Genomic DNA, 20,618 nt, shown 5'->3' with positions numbered 1-20,618 from the left:
TGGAAGACACCTTCTTCAAGCAGTGGTACAGGAAGAAGTCTGCATCCTTCAAGAAAAACATGATTTTCATGCAGGACAATGCTCCATCACACGCGTCCAAGTACTCCACAGCGTGGCTGGCAAGAAAGGGTATAAAAGAAGAAAATCTAATGACATGGCCTCCTTGTTCACCTGATCTGAACCCCATTGAGAACCTGTGGTCCATCATCAAATGTGAGATTTACAAGGAGGGAAAACAGTACACCTCTCTGAACAGTGTCTGGGAGGCTGTGGTTGCTGCTGCACGCAATGTTGATGGTGAACAGATCAAAACACTGACAGAATCCATGGATGGCAGGCTTTTGAGTGTCCTTGCAAAGAAAGGTGGCTATGTTGGTCACTGATTTGTTTTTGAATGTCAGAAATGTATATTTGTGAATGTTGAGATGTTATATTGGTTTCACTGGTAAAAATAAATAATTGAAATGGGTATATATTTGTTTTTTGTTAAGTTGCCTAATAATTATGCACAGTAATAGTCACCTGCACACACAGATATCCCCCTAAAATAGCTATAACTAAAAACAAACTAAAAACTACTTCCAAAACTATTCAGCTTTGTATTAATGAGTTTTTTGGGTTCATTGAGAACATGGTTGTTGTTCAATAATAAAATTAATCCTCAAAAATACAACTTGCCTAATAATTCTGCACTCCCTGTATCTATGGGTAAGATCAAATACAACTCTAGTTGCAACAGTAGTCATTTAGATCATAAAAGATGACAACACAAAGCCAGAGTATTATAGATATTTGCTATGTCACAATTAAAACCTGTCAGTCTAGGTTTAGCTAGCATTACTTTGAAGTGCTTATGAGATTACTCTTCTATAAGAGGTAATATGGCAGTTAAGCAGCATAGGAGGTGTGTCTGGGGTTAACCAATAGGGACTGATGTAACCCTTTTTAAACTTTGGTTGATGGTCACTAAATTATGCTATGACTACGGCGTGGGGAGCCGAAACGCGTCAGCATTAGTGACCACCAACCTATTGCTTACTAACAGTGTGCTGTACACAGTATTTGGATACAATTGCTGATACCTGTTTTTATCCGGATTACAATAAATAAAGAAAAAGTATTTTATCCACTGCACAGAGTGCCGGGTTATCCTTCATTTACCTTGTATTCGTAAATTTATGCTTACCTGATAAATTTCTTTCCGGATATGGTGAGTCCACCTCCCTGCCCTTTATTTTAAGACAGTTATTTTTTACTAAGACTTCAGGCACCTCTACACCTTGTGTTACTGCTTTTTTCTCCTTTACCTTCGGTCGAATGACTGGGGTTTGTGGGAAGGGAAGTGATACTTAACAGTTTATCTGTGGTGCTCTTTGTCTCCTCCTGCTGGCCAGGAGTGATATTCCCAACAGTAATTGAAGATGCAGTGGACTCATCATATACGGAAATAAATACATTTATCAGGTAAGCAGACATCCCAACCTGCAAAAACTAATTTCAGGGAGGTGGCTTCACCCACTACTGCTCCCCCCCCAGTTATATATTGGACACCTTGAAACCCTAAATAAGATAGGGACTTATCATTAAAGTAGCAGACATCCCAACCTGCAAAAACCCATTTCAGGGAGGTGCCCCCCACGCCCCTCACTATACTACATCACTGCATGCCAACCTCACTATAGTACCTCACTGTATCACCTCTGTATAGTACCTCACTGTACAACTTCTGTATAGTACCTCACTGTACCACCTCTGTATAGTACCTCACTGTACCACCTCTGTATAGTACCTCATTGTACCACCTCTGTATAGTACCTCACTGTACCACCTCTGTATATTACCTCACTGTACCACCTCACTATAGAACCTCACTGTACCACCTCACTATAGTACCCCTAGCGCCCCCCCAATTCAGAATTCCTCTGATTATGAAATAGTTGAAAATGTTATCACATTATACAGTATGGGAGCCTGCACAATATATAGCATATGGTAGCCTGCACAATACATAGAGTATGGGAGCCTGCACAATATATAGAGTATGGGAGCCTGCACAATATATAGATTATGGGAGCCTGCACAATATATAGAGTATGGGAGCTTGCACAATATATAGAGCATGGGAGCCTGCACAGCCTGCACAATAGATAGAGTATGGGAGCCTGCACAATATATAGAGTATGGGAGCCTGCACAGCCTGCACAATAGATAGAGTATGGGAGCCTGCACAACTCACCTATATCAGGTCTGCATGCGCACCGCACTAGAGAATAGATCAGGAAGGGGGAGAAAACCTCACTTTACCACCTCACTATAGTACCCCCCCCCATTCAGAATTCCTCTGATTATGAAATAGTTGAAAATGTTATCACATTATACAGTATGGGAGCCTGCACAATATATAGCATATGGTCGCCTGCACAATACATAGAGTATGGGAGCCTGCACAATATATAGAGTATGGGAGCCTGCACAATATATAGAGTATGGGAGCCTGCACAATATATAGAGCATGGTAGCCTGCACAGCCTGCACAATATATAGAGTATGGGAGCCTGCACAATATATAGAGTATGGTAGCCTGCACAATATATAGAGTATGGGAGCCTGCACAATATATAGAGTATGGGAGCCTGCACAATATATAGAGTATGGTAGCCTGCACAGCCTGCACAATATATAGAGTATGGGAGCCTGCACAATATATATAGTATGGGAGCCTGCACAGCCTGCACAATATATAGAGTATGGGAGCCTGCACAATATATAGAGTATGGGAGCCTGCACAATATATAGAGTATGGGAGCCTGCACAATATATAGAGTATGGGAGCCTGCACAATATATAGAGCATGGGAGCCTGCACAATATATAGAGTATTGGAGACTGCACAATATATAGAGTATGGTAGCCTGCACAATATATAGAGTATGGGAGCCTGCACAATATATAGAGTATGGAAGCCTGCACAATATATAGAGTATGGTAGCCTGCACAGCCTGCACAATATATAGAGTATGGGAGCCTGCACAATATATAGAGTATGGGAGCCTGCACAATATATAGAGCATGGTAGCCTGCACAGCCTGCACAATATATAGAGTATGGGAGCCTGCACAATATATAGAGTATGGGAGCCTGCACAATATATAGAGTATGGGAGCCTGCACAATATATAGAGTATGGTAGCCTGCACAATATATAGAGTATGGGAGCCTGCACAATATATAGAGTATGTGGAAGCCTGCACAATATATAGAGTATGGTAGCCTGCACAGCCTGCACAATATATAGAGTATGGTAGCCTGCACAGCCTGCACAATATATAGAGTATGGGAGCCTGCACAATATATAGAGTATGGGAGCCTGCACAATATATAGAGTATGGGAGCCTGCACAATATATAGAGTATGGGAGCCTGCACAATATATAGAGCATGGTAGCCTGCACAGCCTGCACAATATATAGAGTATGGGAGCCTGCACAATATATAGAGTATGGTAGCCTGCACAATATATAGAGTATGGGAGCCTGCACAATATATAGAGTATGGGAGCCTGCACAATATATAGAGTATGGTAGCCTGCACAGCCTGCACAATATATAGAGTATGGGAGCCTGCACAATATATATAGTATGGGAGCCTGCACAGCCTGCACAATATATAGAGTATGGGAGCCTGCACAATATATAGAGTATGGGAGCCTGCACAATATATAGAGTATGGGAGCCTGCACAATATATAGAGTATGGGAGCCTGCACAATATATAGAGTATGGGAGCCTGCACAATATATAGAGCATGGGAGCCTGCACAATATATAGAGTATGGTAGCCTGCACAATATATAGAGTATGGGAGCCTGCACAATATATAGAGTATGGAAGCCTGCACAATATATAGAGTATGGTAGCCTGCACAGCCTGCACAATATATAGAGTATGGGAGCCTGCACAATATATAGAGCATGGTAGCCTGCACAGCCTGCACAATATATAGAGTATGGGAGCCTGCACAATATATAGAGTATGGGAGCCTGCACAATATATAGAGTATGGGAGCCTGCACAATATATAGAGTATGGTAGCCTGCACAATATATAGAGTATGGGAGCCTGCACAATATATAGAGTATGTGGAAGCCTGCACAATATATAGAGTATGGTAGCCTGCACAGCCTGCACAATATATAGAGTATGGGAGCCTGCACAACTCACCTATATCAGGTCTGCATGCGCACCGCACTAGAGAATAGATCAGGAAGGGGGAGAAAACCTCACTGTACCACCTCACTATAGTACCCCCCCCCCCAATTCAGAATTCCTCTGATTATGAAATAGTTGAAAATGTTATCACATTATACAGTATGGGAGCCTGCACAATATATAGCATATGGTCGCCTGCACAATACATAGAGTATGGGAGCCTGCACAATATATAGAGCATGGTAGCCTGCACAGCCTGCACAATATATAGAGTATGGGAGCCTGCACAATATATAGAGTATGGTAGCCTGCACAATATATAGAGTATGGTAGCCTGCACAATATATAGAGTATGGGAGCCTGCACAGCCTGCACAATATATAGAGTATGGGAGCCTGCACAATATATAGAGCATGGTAGCCTGCACAGCCTGCACAATATATAGAGTATGGGAGCCTGCACAATATATAGAGTATGGTAGCCTGCACAATATATAGAGTATGGGAGCCTGCACAATATATATAGAGTATGGTAGCCTGCACAGCCTGCACAATATATAGAGTATGGGAGCCTGCACAATATATAGAGTATGGGAGCCTGCACAATATATAGAGTATGGTAGCCTGCACAATATATAGAGTATGGGAGCCTGCACAATATATAGAGTATGGAAGCCTGCACAATATATAGAGTATGGTAGCCTGCACAGCCTGCACAATATATAGAGTATGGGAGCCTGCACAACTCACCTATATCAGGTCTGCATGCGCACCGCACTAGAGAATAGATCAGGAAGGGGGAGAAAACCTCACTGTACCACCTCACTATAGTACCCCCCCCAATTCAGAATTCCTCTGATTATAAAATAGTTGAAAATGTTATCACATTATACAGTATGGGAGCCTGCACAATATATAGCATATGGTCGCCTGCACAATACATAGCATATGGGAGCCTGCACAATATATAGAGTATGGGAGCCTGCACAATATATAGAGTATGGGAGCCTGCACAATATATAGAGCATGGTAGCCTGCACAGCCTGCACAATATATAGAGTATGGGAGCCTGCACAATATATAGAGTATGGTAGCCTGCACAATATATAGAGTATGGTAGCCTGCACAATATATAGAGTATGGGAGCCTGCACAGCCTGCACAATATATAGAGTATGGGAGCCTGCACAATATATAGAGTATGGGAGCCTGCACAATATATAGAGCATGGTAGCCTGCACAGCCTGCACAATATATAGAGTATGGGAGCCTGCACAATATATAGAGTATGGTAGCCTGCACAATATATAGAGTATGGGAGCCTGCACAATATATAGAGCATGGTAGCCTGCACAGCCTGCACAATATATAGAGTATGGGAGCCTGCACAGCCTGCACAATATATAGAGTATGGGAGACTGCACAATATATAGAGTATGGGAGCCTGCACAACTCACCTATATCAGGTCTGCATGCGCACTGCACTAGAGAATAGATCAGGAAGGGGGAGAAAAGTCTAGAAAGGAACGCAGAAACTATTTACATTGAGCTATAACGGAACAGTGACACCTAGAGGTATGAAAAGTGCAGGCACAAATTTGATTTTCTCTGGAACTGCTATTTCCGGGAGATTGTGTTAAATTTGCAGGTGTCAGGGAGCAGCTTTATCAATGCGGGAGACTCCCGAACCTTCCGGGAGAGTTGGGATGTCTGGGTAAGCATACATTTTAGTTTTTTTTGTTCAGTTTAATACTTAATACTTCCTGTAACCTGTTTCAAAGTATTTTATAAGTTGTGATGTTTTTCTATTCTAAGCTTCAAGGGCTATTTTCTATTAGACCAATTGCACATGCACAGTTGTATTCTTGGCTTAATAGTCTTCAGATGCTTATCTTTGTTTTCAGGTCCATGTTACTCTGAAGGACATGTTCAGCATATATTCCTCATTATATGTGCCATTAGAAGACATATTTCTACCTATATGTGTCTGATTCACATATATTGAACAAGACAATGTGTGAGAACAACCCAAATGAAACTTCTGATGAATATAAAGGTAAGGCTTAAAGTCATTTTATACAGTCTGTAATCTCATGTTTGTTACTCTGATTTCTCACCTTAGAACCCCCTCATTATCTTACTATGTGTTATTTTTGGTAAAATACCCTATACAATAATAATCTCTTTTTTGTGATAGTAACATTATTATAGAGCACTAAACATGTTGATGAACTAAAATCCAACACCAAAATATTAAATTAAATATAATAAAAAATAATTTGTAGCATATGTATGTACTTTGTCAAGTCTTGATCTCTGATTACCCTCATCAAAGGACACCAAGTTTATAGAGTGTATCCCTGGACTGCTCTACAATAGCTCAAAATTATTGTTTTTTGGAATTATTAAATATGTTACCAATATGTTAGAAAAACTAGGCTATGTTTTAACAATATGTTTTAAAGAAAAGGTTCTTTTCTTTACGCTTTTAAAAACCCTCTAATAGGTGATTTTGGGTAGCATTGTACTCCATTGTAGTAAGGAGATTGCTGGCTGTAGTGACTTCTTTTACCTTTATCTATATACAAAAAGAAAATACAGATTGACTTAAAGGGATAGTAAACCCCAACATTGGCCTCGCTTCCATTGAGTCGTAATTCAGTTTGCGTGCACTCGCAAACCGATAAATATGCTGTCGGAAGCGATATCGTTTATCGACTGTTTCCAATGGCGCGTTATACCTCAATATCGGCAGCCGGACTTCGGCTGCCGAAAAGATCTTCGCGTCCCATAGAAAGTAATAGAAGCCGTTAATCGATAAATTATACCAGGTTTCCAATGAAAGCGCTAACCGTTAATACATTTCGGAGGCTGTCGATACATTGAGAAATATTACCCCCAGCTCAACTAGGTGTAAAAGAGGAAAATTGTGCTTTTTGAGACCTATTTTCTATTGAAATTATAAATTTTGCAAATAATGCAAGTGTTTTAATGTAGAAATAAATTGTTATAAGTAATATTTATTGTTGTCTCATGTATAGAAATAGTTGAACTTATATTCTAATAGAAATATCAGTATATATTTAAAGGGCCACTAAACCCAAAATCTTTCTTTCATGATTCAGATAGAGAATAGAAATTTAAACAACATTACAATTTACTTCCATAATTTATTTTGCTTCATTTTTTAAATATCCTTATTTGAAGAAAAAGCAATGCACATGGTGAGCCAATCACATGATGCTTCTATGTGCAGCAACCAATCAGCAGCTAGTGAGCATATCTAGATATGCTTTTCATCAAAGAATATCAAGATAATAAAATAAATTAGATAATATAAGTAAATTAGAAAGATGTTTAAAATTGCATTCTCTTTCTAAATCATAAAAGAAAAAATGTGGATGGCATGTCCCTTTAAATATAATAATATATGCAAGAACATATCTACAGAATGCAAACTAGACCTATGCCTAGGGCAGCAATAAATATTACTTATATTTATGAAGTGTTAAATATAATTATATTAGAAAATAGTATTTGATTATTAAAAATATGGATAAGTGTTTTTTTATTTTTCTTGAGAGGCGATCACAGGTAAGAAGCACGGACGTTAAACGTAAATTCTATAGCGTAAGGTCGGGTTACCTTAGCAACTAATTGATTTTCAAGAAATCCGACGTCAGATGGAAGCGTTAACACAACGTTAACTTACAGCTACACGAAAAGAGCGACTGCGCGCAACACGCTAATCTTTTCAATGGAAACCTGGTACTAAAATGCAGCCGTAAATTACTTTTAACTGTCGGCCGCTTCGGTAGCTTACGGCTCCATTTTTAACGACTCAATGGAAGCGAGGCCATTTTCTTTTATGATTCAGGTAGAACATATAATTTCAAACAACTTTCCATTTTAATTCTATTATCAAATTTTCTTCATTCTCTTGTTATCCATTACTGAAGGGACAGCATTGCACTACTGACAGGAAGCTGAAAATATCTATTTAGCCAATCACAAGAGAGAAATGTGTGCAGGCACCAATTAGCAGCAGCTCCCACTAGTGTATGATATGTGCGTATTCATTTTTTAACAAGGGATACTAAGAGAACGAAGCACATTTTAAGATAGAAGTAAATATAAAAGTGTCTTAAAATGACATGCTCTATCTGAATCATGCAAGTTTAATTTTGACTTTCCTATTCCTTTAACTGAGAATGAACAAAAGCTGTAAGTAATTAAAGGGACACTGAACCCAAATTTTTTCTTTCGTGATTCAGATAGAGCATGCAATTTTAAGCAACTTTTTAATTTATTCCTATTATCAATTTTTCTTCATTCTCTTGGTATCTTTATTTGAAAAGCAAGAATGTAAGTTTAGATGCCGGCCCATTTTTGGTGAACAACCTGGGTTGTTCTTGCTGATTGGTGGATACATTCACCCACCAATTAACCAGTGTTGTCCAGGGTACTGAACCAAAAATTGGCTGGTTTATTAGCTTAGCTGCCTTCTTTTTTAAATAAAGATAGCAAGAGTACAAAGAAAAATTGATAATAGGAGTAAATTAGAAAGTTGCTTAAAATTGCATGCTCTATCTGAATCACGAAAGAAAATAATTGGGTTTAGTGTCCCTTTAAGTGCTTATTCAATAGGCAAGGTGCATCTCTCCATTTACTTTTTAACTTTATGTATATTGTAATACTCTAAGACCCATTATAAGTTCTCACTGGCATATGCATTTACCATTTGATCCTATTTTCGTGACACCTGGTTTACCATCATTGTAATGTTTCAAGCCACCAAATAATATAGAACAAGTATCTACAATTCAATAATATAAATAATATCTAAAATAATCTTTTAATTGTGCAGGCCCTTTTCAATTAACCATATAAACATTAAACTAGAACTACAAATAATAACATTACAGGGAATTCAGTACTCTTTTTAATTATCTATTCGAGCAATAATATAACAATATAAATACATTACAATATTATATTTATTTACATTATTTTCTCAAGTTTCTTTTAATTGTATTAATGTGTACTGTAGCTAAGACTAATACTGCCTATTTAACTACGGAAACATAAACAATATTTAATACATTTCACACTAAAATGAAATGCCTTTATTAATGGGAGTCTACTAAAACCACCTTTTTGAGGTTTTATTGATTTTTAATACAGGGCTCGACACATACCGGGCACCATAGCATTTTTGGGGAAAGGAGTCGACGCATAACCTCTCCCCTTTTTGACATGCTTCTGCACTGAAACCTACTGCTTACACTGGCTTTAAGCAGCATTAGCTGAAGCCTAGATCCAGGGTCTGGGTAGATGTTACTACCATTAGGTCTAGCTTGGCAGAAAGTCACCTAAGATAATATTAATGACATCACATGCAACATCTGACATGGCCCAAGTATTTCCTGTGTGGCTGGAGCTAATTGTGGTATCATCTTGCCTGATCCTGCACTTTCTACCTGGCTGGAGCTAATGCTGTTTAAAGGGACATTAAACCCAATTTTTTTTCTTTCATGATTTAGTAAGAGTATGCAATTTTAAACAACTTTCTAATTTACTTCTATTATCTAATTTGCTTCATTTTCTTGATATTCTTTGCAGAAAAGCATATCTAGATAGACTCAGTAGCTACTGGTTGGTGGCTGCACATAGATGACTCATGTTATTGGCTCACTCGTGTATTGCTATTTCTTCAACAAAAGATATAAAAAAAAAAAAGCAAATTAGATAATATAAGTCAATTGTAACATTGTTTAAGATTGCATTCTCTACCTAAAGCATGAAAGAAAATGTTTGGGTTTAGTGTACCTTTAAGGGGTTCAGTGTAACAATGTGTTGATGCTGCATAGATCATCTTAGGGGTGCACATTCATAGCTGAACCCCATAACAACTATTCTACCACTTCCCCCGTCCAGGATGGCATAAGTTCCCTGAGCATTTTTTTCCAGCTTCAAAATGTTGGGGCTGACTCTTTGATTTTGCACAAAGATGTCAAGCCCTGTTTTCATGAACCACTTAAACATAACTCCTCGTATTGTTTGTGCCTTTGCAACTCCAATAATGTGTGTGGCGTCTATATGTAATATTTTGTTCTATCAGTAAAATTTATGGTTAGGTATAATTGGCTTGTAAACATCAGTTTGGAATTTTTAATGTACAGATTGTGTTGATGTAAAGCCTTCAGTTCTGTCAAAGACTGAACAAGGAGAAGAAATCCATGGTGTTAATCTTCAGAAAAACGAGGAGGAAATTCCTATAAATATCAGTAAAGGTAAGTGATAAAATATGAATTAAAGGGACAGTCAACACCAGAATTGTTGTTGTTTAAAAAGAAAGATAATCCCTTTTTTACCCATTCCCCAGTTTTGCATAACCAACACAGTTATATAAATACACTTTTTACCTCTGTGATTATCTTGTATCTAAGCCTCTGCAGACTGCCCCCTTATTTCAGTTCTTTTGACAGACTTGCTTTTTAGCCAATCGGTGCCCACTCCAGGGTAACTTCACGTGCATGAGCTCAATGTTATCTATATGAAACACATGAACAAATGCCCTCTAGTGGTCAAAATGCATTCAGATTAGGGGCTTTCTTCAAGGTCTAAGAAATTAGCATATGAACCTCCTAGAATTAGCTTTCAACTAAGAATACCAAGAGAACAAAGCAAAATTGGTGATAAAAGTAAATTGGAAAGTTGTTTAAAATTACATTCCTTATTTAAATCATGAAAGTTTTTTTTGGATTTGACTGTCCCTTTAAACTAAAATGTGCTTTGTTCTCTTGGTATGCTTTGTTAAAGGGTATAACAAACAGAAAACCGATTTCCTGTCCGAGCACACATCTTCTCAGTGTCAGGTGGAGTGCTGTTTCAAATGTTACAAACTGGGATCAATGGCTGAGTGGCTCAGCTCACAACAAGCCCTTACTGATGTACTAATGTTAACACAGTGTTTCAACAAAGGCCAGGGGTAGGATAGCAAACTTTGTAGTTGAATTCTCTCAAGTACTTTAATCAGTTGCTATAAAACAAACAACAATTAAGTACTAAAAAGTAACTTAAGTTTGTAAATTGAAACATCAAAGAAAGACATACCTTTATAAAAGTTTAGAGTCGCTATCTAGCCGAAAGCAGCTTGCATTAATTACTTCATGCAGAAGTATCCATGGTAAAGGTAATCTGAGTCAGAAAGTCTGGGTCAAGGCCTCAGAGGGAATGAAAGTACAAATCATTTAACAAAGGCAGCACCCACAAAATAACAAAGTCATATACCAAGTCAGTCCAAACAAGGCTAAAAAAGAAGCGTAGTCTGGGCAAGAAGAAGTCAAACCAGAATATCCAAGTAGTAATTTGCCAGAGCAGAGGTAAACACAATAAACAAGTAACCACATGCTACAGACACAGAGCTAATATAGAGTACTGCAATTAAGGTCTAATTTGATCTTCTAGGCCTTCTTAAAGGTACAGTATGCTTAATTGCAGCAGGAACAGAAATCACTCTTTTAACCAAGTGCCTCTTATGACAAAGGAATAGTAAATTCAAAATTAAATGTTCATGATTAAGATAGAGTATGCAATTTTAACAATTTTGTAATTAATTTCTCTTATGAAATATGCTATATTCGTATGGTATCTTTTGTTGGAGTTTAAACCTAGGTAGGCTAATAGGAACTTAGGAGCATGCACGTGTGTTTTACATTCTAAGGAACTAGTATTTGCAACAATGTATCATATTGCTGTAAACATTGTTGCAAAAACTCCTGAGCTCACCCAAAATTGCTCTTTAACAAAGGATACCAAAAGAACAATGCAAAGTTGAAAATAGAAGTAAATTGAAAAGTTGTATAGAATTCCATGTTCTATCCAATCCATTTAAGTTTAAATTTGACTTTACTGTCGCTTTAAAGAGTAATCCTAGGTAGGCTGATAGAACATTAGGAGCATGCACGTGCCTTTAGAAGTCTATGGAAGCAGTATTTGTCACAAGGTTTATAGCAATGCTTTACACAGTATAACAGAATATTTTATTTTGCATTCATACGAAGTATAGCTGTAGTTAACTAGAGGGAAAAAAATAGTACCATAGTGTCAATAGAATCTATAACAAAGTGTAGGATCTTACTGAAAACCATGTAAGGTGAAAACCCCTAAACTACTATCAAGCAAAAACAAAAGGGGAAAGATTGTGGATTTTGGCACTATTCCTACTACTAAGATGTAACTTTAGTAGTATATATAGTGCCAAATGCCCCTATCTTTCCCCCTTTGATTTGTCTGTCTGTAGTTCAAACAAACAAAGGACACTAAAGGGACATCATACTAAAAAATTTACTGTCATCTGTATAAAAGGTCAGCATTTAAAAATGTTTAAATTTTCTGGCCAAAAAAGTAAACTAATACAGCAGTATAAGTTGTTGCTTCAAACTAATGCTATCAGCCAATAATGAGTATTAGCAGGAAGCACTTTAAATCAGGACTGTACAACTATCTGACTGTAAGAAGCTGTGCCGAATCATATTATTATGTTTGGCATTCAAGTTACAGACCCGATTTCCATTTTTTAGATATTTATTTATTGTATGTTAGACTTCTGACTATCTTCTTGGCTTTATGTGTATAAAAGAGTGATAGTCTGACGTTCTATATTTTATTGTCCTTCAACAGCCATGAAAATATATAAATCTTGGTGAAGTTCTTAAATTTCGTCTTTTAAATGATAAAATAATGCAAATCTTGGTACAGCTTTTTGAAACATTGACTATCTTGTTGGAAATATAGCATAGCCTCTGCTTTATTGTATGCATGAGAAATATGTTAGCTCCTGACAAAATATAATTACTTTATTTACAAAGGCCTTTTCATTTTTATATTAATAGATATGAAAATTCTTGCTAAACACTGACTTAGAAAGATCTAAAAAAAATGTTTGACAACATTAATAACTGTCACTTTGTCGCCTTAATGTGTAGAGTTAGTATTTTAATGAACCCTTTTTAAAATCCTGGTGATCTTATTTATTTTATCTCCCATTATTTTGGCAATTATAGTAGATGTAATTGTTTGTATACCTCTCTGAGAAATCACTATATCATATGTAGCAATTTTCAGCATACTTCAGATATAGAACTTGAGCTTCAGCCTTCCTGGGTCAAACACAAGCAATTTTCAGAAGTATTTTACAGCATACCAAAGAAAAAAAAATTGATATTTCAATTATGTTTTCATTCAATTAATTAATAAAATAACTTTTAATATGCATTTATTTTTACCGCTTGCATTTCTCTTTTCAGCAGATAACTTTGTGAATGATAGTACAACTGATGGTTTGCAAGATCATGTGTTTGACTACAACAATGCTACTGAAAATTACCAGGGAACAAATAGCAATTGTGTACTTATACAAATAAACAGCCAAAGGAAACCTTCTACAAGCCTGATTAAAGAAACAAGCTCAGATAAAGAAATACATTTTTATTCTAACCAGAAACTGCATACAGGAGAAAGAGCATACAGATGTTCTGATTGTGGAAAATGTTTTAGCAATGCCTCCTATGTTGTTGAACATAGGAGAATTCACACAGGTGAAAAACCCTTTGCTTGTTCTGACTGTGGGAAATGTTTCAGCCAGAGAGCCCACCTTGTTACACATAAGAGGGTCCACACTGGTGAGAAACCATTTGAGTGTTCTGAATGTGGAAAATGCTTCACCCGGAGTGTAAATCTCGACGAGCATAAGAGAATTCACACTGGAGAAAAACCATTTGCTTGTTCTGATTGCGGGAAATGTTTTCGCCAGAGGTCAAATCTTGTTACACACCTGAGGAGTCACACTGGTGAAAAGCCATTCGAGTGTTCTTATTGTGGAAAATGTTTCACACGTAGCTTAAATCTTGCTAAGCATAAAAGGGTTCATACTGGCAAAACATTTATTTGTGCGGAATGCGGGAAATGTTTCAATAATCCCTCATTTCTTGCTTCACATCAGAGACTTCACGCAGGAGAAAAGCTATTTGCATGCTCTGAATGTGGGAAATGCTTCTACAAGAAATCATATCTTGCAACACATCAGATCATTCACACAGGAGAAAAACCTTTCTCATGTTCAGAATGTGGAAAGTGTTTCAGTCGGTCCTCCATTCTTGCTAAGCATAAGCGAATTCACACTGGCGAAAAGCCTTTTGTTTGTACTGACTGTGGGAAATGTTTTAGCCAGAGCTCACATCTTGTTACACATAAGAGGATTCACACATCTCCAGATCGTCAAGAGAGAATGCCGAAAGGGTTAAAAATGTTTTCATGCGCAGATTGCGGAAAATGTTTCACCTGGAAAACAAACCTTGTTAAACATCAGATGGTTCACACAAGTGAAAGAGCATGTGTGTGTTCTGAATGTGGCAAGAGTTTTAACTGTAACTCTGCTCTTGTTAGACATCAAAGAATTCACACGGGGGAAAAACCCTTTTCATGTTCTGAATGCGGGAAATGTTTCAGCCAAAGCTCAGTTCTTCAAAGACATCAGACAATTCACACTGATGAAAAACCATTCTCATGTTCTGAATGTGGCAAATGTTTTAGCCAGAGTTCAGGACTTCTGAGACATCATCGGATTCATGCAGGAGAAAAACCTTTTGTGTGTGAAGACTGTGGAAAATGTTTCAGTAATAGCTCAGACCTAATTAAACATCAGAGAATTCACACAAGAGAAAAACCTTTTGCATGTTCCGAGTGTGGGAAATGCTTTAGCCATAGCTCAAATCTTATTGCACATCAGAGAATTCATTTAAAGACATAATTGGTGCAGATATCTTTTTTTAAGGTCATTTTGATGCAAACATAAAATTATCTAATTTATTACAGCATGTTAATTTTGCACTAAATCTTTTTATATTGTTGGTGTTAATTTTGAGGCACAAATCATTAACCTGTTCAGTTCAGCTGTTGTAAACTTATATTACCTCCCATGTTTCACTTGGTTTACATGCTTCTTATTCTGTTTTCAAAGTGCATGAAAAACTTAGCTTTTAAGTGTAACCATACCTTGTTTTGATTTCTTTTTCTTTTAAGTTAGTAACTTAGTAATTTGTAGAAGAAAATTATCTCAAAGTATGTTGCTTAGCAATTTTTAGCCAATCTTATTAAAGACTTGATTTGCACATGTCACCTTCATCTGTGATTAACATGCACATATATTTAAAAAATATTTAGTAAACTGTGTAATATACATGTATGTTTTTCTTCATGGTTTTATACAGTATTATTTATTTATTTTATTATTTTTTAAAAACTTTATATTTAACTATTTAATATATTTTATTGTAAATGACAAAAAAACTGTTTGAATAAAGTAATACAATGATCTGTTATGAGAAGTTATTAAAACAGATCTTATAAATATGTGAAGCCAAAAGCCATTAATTAGCTCAATATAAATTATATATTTTTTGCTAATCATTTTCCCCCGTTGACTTCAGTAGGAGCCAATACCAACTTTCCTCTGCTGTACAAATGCAAATGAAAAATGTGACAGTTTTGTATTGGTGGTAGTGTTTACAGCAACCCTTTTAACTGCTTTCACCCCGCCAAAAATATTTAACACCAGCAATGTTTAACACACATAGTAGCTTACAACCAGTGCTTAGCGGCCTTGTGCACGTGCCACTACTCATTGGCTCACTCTCATGATGGCTTTGTAAGATGTTGCCACCTGGTAGCTGGGTGGGGGCAGTGAAATAATTTCTAATTTTATAACCTTTTTCTGCTATCCAAATAACAAATTAATTGCATAACTCTTCATACATGTATTTAATGACAGTTTTGTTTGAGCCATAAACATTGAACATTTTTAATATTTTCTCCTTTTAGCTTATTTTTGGCCAAAATGTTTGCCGGGTGGTGCCCTGGGAAGAACACTGATCTATATATGTATAACAGATCACATTATTCATTCATATAGATATGTTTATGATATGGAAGAAGCCCAAATTTCAACTTGCTTTATGTCTAGGAGATTGAGCCAAAACAGCTACACGTGTCAAGCCAAAAGCAATTAATAGTCTCATTGTAAAATGTGCACCAATTATCTTTTTCTTTCTTCTATTGACTTAGAAAACTACATTCCATTGCTCTACATTGGTGAGCTCTCTGGTTGTTTCCTGCTCAAAGGCCACAAATGTATTGTGGCTCCCACTCTGGACTTTAGCTATTTGTTAAACATATTTAGCAAAAATATTCGACCTCATCGATTAGAACATTATATTTTTGTTTTAGAATGTCCCTTTAATACTTACATTAGTGTTCTCCAGAGAAATTTTGACGGGTGGCATTATGAAGTAGCGGGGTGGGGAGAGTGTAATATTTTCTAATATTATATTTTTTCTGCTATCTAAAGCAAAAATTAGTTGCATATTTTAGCATAAATGTATTTAATGATAATTTGTGCAATAAAAATAGTAAATTTTTAATATTAGCTGACTTTAGCTTAATATTGGCTAAAATTTTAGCCAGGTGGTGCACCCGCTAAAAAGGTTTGGAGAGAACACTACAGTATATGAAATATTGATAACATCTATATCTTATTCTTTACTTTTTGGGTAATATTTACCCATTTCAGGGCTAGATTATGCTATCTAGCGCTGCCGCTCGCATGTTAACTTTGCTAGATGGAGGATGTTTGCACGAGACAAGTTGCACTCATATTATGAGTTGAAATCAACAACAAAAAATATCACGACCAAGTTAACTTCTCTCATAGGCTTCAATGGAGAATGAAAACTGCCAAAAGAAAATAACACTTATACTCTTGTGCTGACCTTGACCGCGTATATTCAGGAGAGCTAAACACAACATGAATATTAATATTTCACATTCCGATGTTCTTTACATAGAAGAATTTGTTCTATTTATTCTTAAATACATATTTATATATATATATATATATATATATATATATATATATATATATATATATATATATGTGTGTTATGGGTAAAGTCAGATATTGGGTAATCCTACGATTACTCGGGTAATCCTGACATTACCCAGTGGCTAATATAAGGTCATACATTTTGCTTTACCCAGGTAATGCTAGTATTACCCAAACACTTCTGGATAAAGCTTATATTTCATGTTTGTTTTATAGCATGTCTTGTAACATTAAATAAACCAACAGGAATTTAAACATCTGGATAAAGCTAATAAAATCATACATGGGCTTTACCCTGGTAATGCTAAGAAAACAAACAACCAGAAATGAAACATTTTTATTTTTCATATGTTTTGTACCATGTTTTCTTTCACCAACAGTAAATTAAACATTTTTATATTTTGTTTTGTAGCATGTTTTGTTACACTAACAGTCCGATGCACTCTAATTCCCCCATCTTCACTATCTTTCTCTTGTTAAGTGTATCCAGTCCACGGATCATCCATTACTTGTGGGATATTCTCCTTCCCAACAGGAAGTTGCAAGAGGATCACCCACAGCAGAGCTGCTATATAGCTCCTCCCCTCACTGCCATATCCAGTCATTCTCTTGCAACTCTCAACTAAGATGGAGGTCGTAAGAGGACTCTGGTGTTTTATACTTAGTTTATTTCTTCAATCAAAAGTTTGTTATTTTTAAATGGTACCGGAGTGTACTGTTTATCTCAGGCAGTATTTAGAAGAAGAATCTGCCTGCGTTTTCTATGATCTTAGCAGAAGTAACTAAGATCCTTTGCTGTTCTCACATATTCTGAGGAGTGAGGTAACTTCAGAGGGGGAATAGCGTGCAGGTTTTCCTGTAATAAGGTATGTGCAGTTAAAATATTTTTCTAGGGATGGAATTTGCTAGAAAATGCTGCTGATACCGAAGTAATGTAAGTAAAGCCTTAAATGCAGTGATAGCGACTGGTATCAGGCTTATTAATAGAGATACATACTCTTATAAAAGTGTATTTTAAAATGTTTGCTGGCATGTTTAATCGTTTTTTACATATGTTTGGTGATAAAACTTATTGGGGCCTAGTTTTTTCCACATGGCTGGCTTGAATTTTGCCTAGAAACAGTTCCCTGAGGCTTCCCACTGTTGTAATATGAGTGGGAGGGGCCTATTTTAGCGTTTTTTTTTGCACAGCAAAAATTACAGACACAGACATCCAGCTTCTTCCTGCATGATCCAGGACTTCTCTGAAGGGCTCAAAAGGCTTCAAAAGTCGTATTGAGGGAGGTAAAAAGCCACAGTAGAGCTGTGGCAGTTGTTGTGACTGTTTAAAAACCGTTTTTGTCATTTGTTATTCCGTTTTTGGCATTAAGGGGTTAATCATCCATTTGCAAGTGGGTGCAATGCTCTGCTAACTTATTACATACACTGTAAAAATTTCGTTAGTGTAACTGCATTTTTTCACTGTTATTTCAAAATTTGGGAAAATTTGTGTTTCTTAAAGGCGCAGTAACGTTTTTTATATTGCTTGTAAACTTGTTTTAAAGTGTTTTCCAAGCTTGCTAGTCTCATTGCTAGTCTGTTTAAACATGTCTGACACAGAGGAACCTACTTGTTCATTATGTTTGAAAGCCATGGTGGAGCCCCATAGGAGAATGTGTACTAAATGTATTGATTTCACCTTAAACAGTAAAGATCAGTCTTTATCTATAAAAGAATTATCACCAGAGGGTTCTGTCGAGGGGGAAGTTATGCCGACTAACTCTCCCCACGTGTCAGACCCTTCGCCTCCCGCTCAGGGGACGCACGCTAATATGGCGCCAATTACATCAGGGACGCCCATAGCGATTACCTTGCAGGACATGGCTGCAATCATGAATAATACCCTGTCAGAGGTATTATCTAGATTGCCTGAATTAAGAGGCAAGCGCGATAGCTCTGGGGTTAGGAGAGATACAGAGCGCGCAAATGCTGTTAGAGCCATGTCTGATACTGCGTCACAGTATGCAGAACATGAGGACGGAGAGCTTCATTCTGTGGGTGACATCTCTGACTCGGGGAAACCTGATTCAGAGATTTCTAATTTTAAATTTAAGCTTGAGAACCTCCGTGTATTGCTTGGGGAGGTATTAGCTGCTCTGAATGACTGTAACACAGTTGCAATTCCAGAGAAATTGTGTAGGCTGGATAGATACTATGCGGTGCCGGTGTGTACTGACGTTTTTCCTATACCTAAAAGGCTTACAGAAATTATTAGCAAGGAGTGGGATAGACCCGGTGTGCCCTTTTCCCCACCTCCTATATTTAGAAAAATGTTCCCAATAGACGCCACTACACGGGACTTATGGCAGACGGTCCCTAAGGTGGAGGGAGCAGTTTCTACTTTAGCAAAGCGTACCACTATCCCGGTTGAGGACAGTTGTGCTTTTTCAGATCCAATGGATAAAAAATTGGAGGGTTACCTTAAGAAAATGTTTATTCAACAAGGTTTTATTTTACAGCCCCTTGCATGCATTGCGCCTGTCACTGCTGCGGCGGCATTCTGGTTTGAGGCCCTGGAAGAGGCTATCCAGACAGCTCCATTGAATGAAATTATTGACAAGCTTAGAACGCTTCAGCTAGCTAACTCATTTGTTTCTGATGCCATTGTTCATTTGACTAAACTAACGACTAAGAATTCCGGATTCGCCATCCAGGCGCGTAGGGCGCTATGGCTTAAATCCTAGTCAGCTGACGTGACTTCAAAGTCTAAATTACTCAACATTCCTTTCAAGGGGCAGACCTTATTCGGGCCTGGCTTGAAGGAAATTATTGCTGACATTACTGGAGGCAAGGGTCATACCCTTCCTCAGGACAGGGCCAAATCAAAGGCCAAACAGTCTAATTTTCGCGCATTTCGAAATTTCAGGGCAGGAGCAGCATCAACTTCCTCCGCTTCAAAACAAGAGGGAACTGTTGCTCATTCCAGACAGGCCTGGAAACCTAACCAGTCCTGGAACAAGGGCAAGCAGGCCAGAAAGCCTGCTGCTGCCCCCAAGACAGCATGAAGGAACGGCCCCCTATCCGGAAACGGATCTAGTGGGGGGCAGACTTTTTCTCTTCGCCCAGGCGTGGGCAAGAGATGTTCAGGATCCCTGGGCGTTGGAGATCATATCTCAGGGATATCTTCTGGACTTCAAAGCTTCTCCTCCACAAGGGAGATTTCATCTTTCAAGGTTATCAGCAAACCAGATAAAGAAAGAGGCATTCCTAAGCTGTGTGCAAGACCTCCTAGTAATGGGAGTGATCCATCCAGTTCCGCGGACGGAACAAGGACAGGGATTTTATTCAAATCTGTTTGTGGTTCCCAAGAAAGAGGGAACCTTCAGACCAATCTTGGATCTAAAGATCTTAAACAAATTCCTCAGAGTTCCATCATTCAAAATGGAAACTATTCGGACCATCCTACCCATGATCCAAGAGGGTCAGTACATGACCA

The 20,618-nt window shown here is 37.5% G+C and overlaps 1 protein-coding gene across 1 annotated transcript in view; it reads left to right on the top strand.

Annotated features, from left to right (window-relative positions):
• The window catches only part of LOC128638839 (uncharacterized), a 227,025-nt gene extending 211,441 nt beyond the window's left edge, over positions 1-15,584 (top strand). Inside the window, exons 15-17 of the mRNA XM_053690972.1 lie at positions 6,163-6,256; positions 10,383-10,493; positions 13,512-15,584. Of these exons, the coding sequence (XP_053546947.1) occupies positions 6,163-6,256; positions 10,383-10,493; positions 13,512-15,013 (1,707 nt within the window). The 3' untranslated portion in view covers positions 15,014-15,584. The remainder of the gene's footprint in view (positions 1-6,162; positions 6,257-10,382; positions 10,494-13,511) is intronic.
• The last annotated feature ends 5,034 nt before the right edge of the window (positions 15,585-20,618 follow it).

This window comes from Bombina bombina, chromosome 8, assembly GCF_027579735.1.
Source record: "Bombina bombina isolate aBomBom1 chromosome 8, aBomBom1.pri, whole genome shotgun sequence".
NCBI lineage: Eukaryota > Metazoa > Chordata > Amphibia > Anura > Bombinatoridae > Bombina > Bombina bombina.
This window is presented reverse-complemented; position numbering and strand designations above follow the sequence as displayed.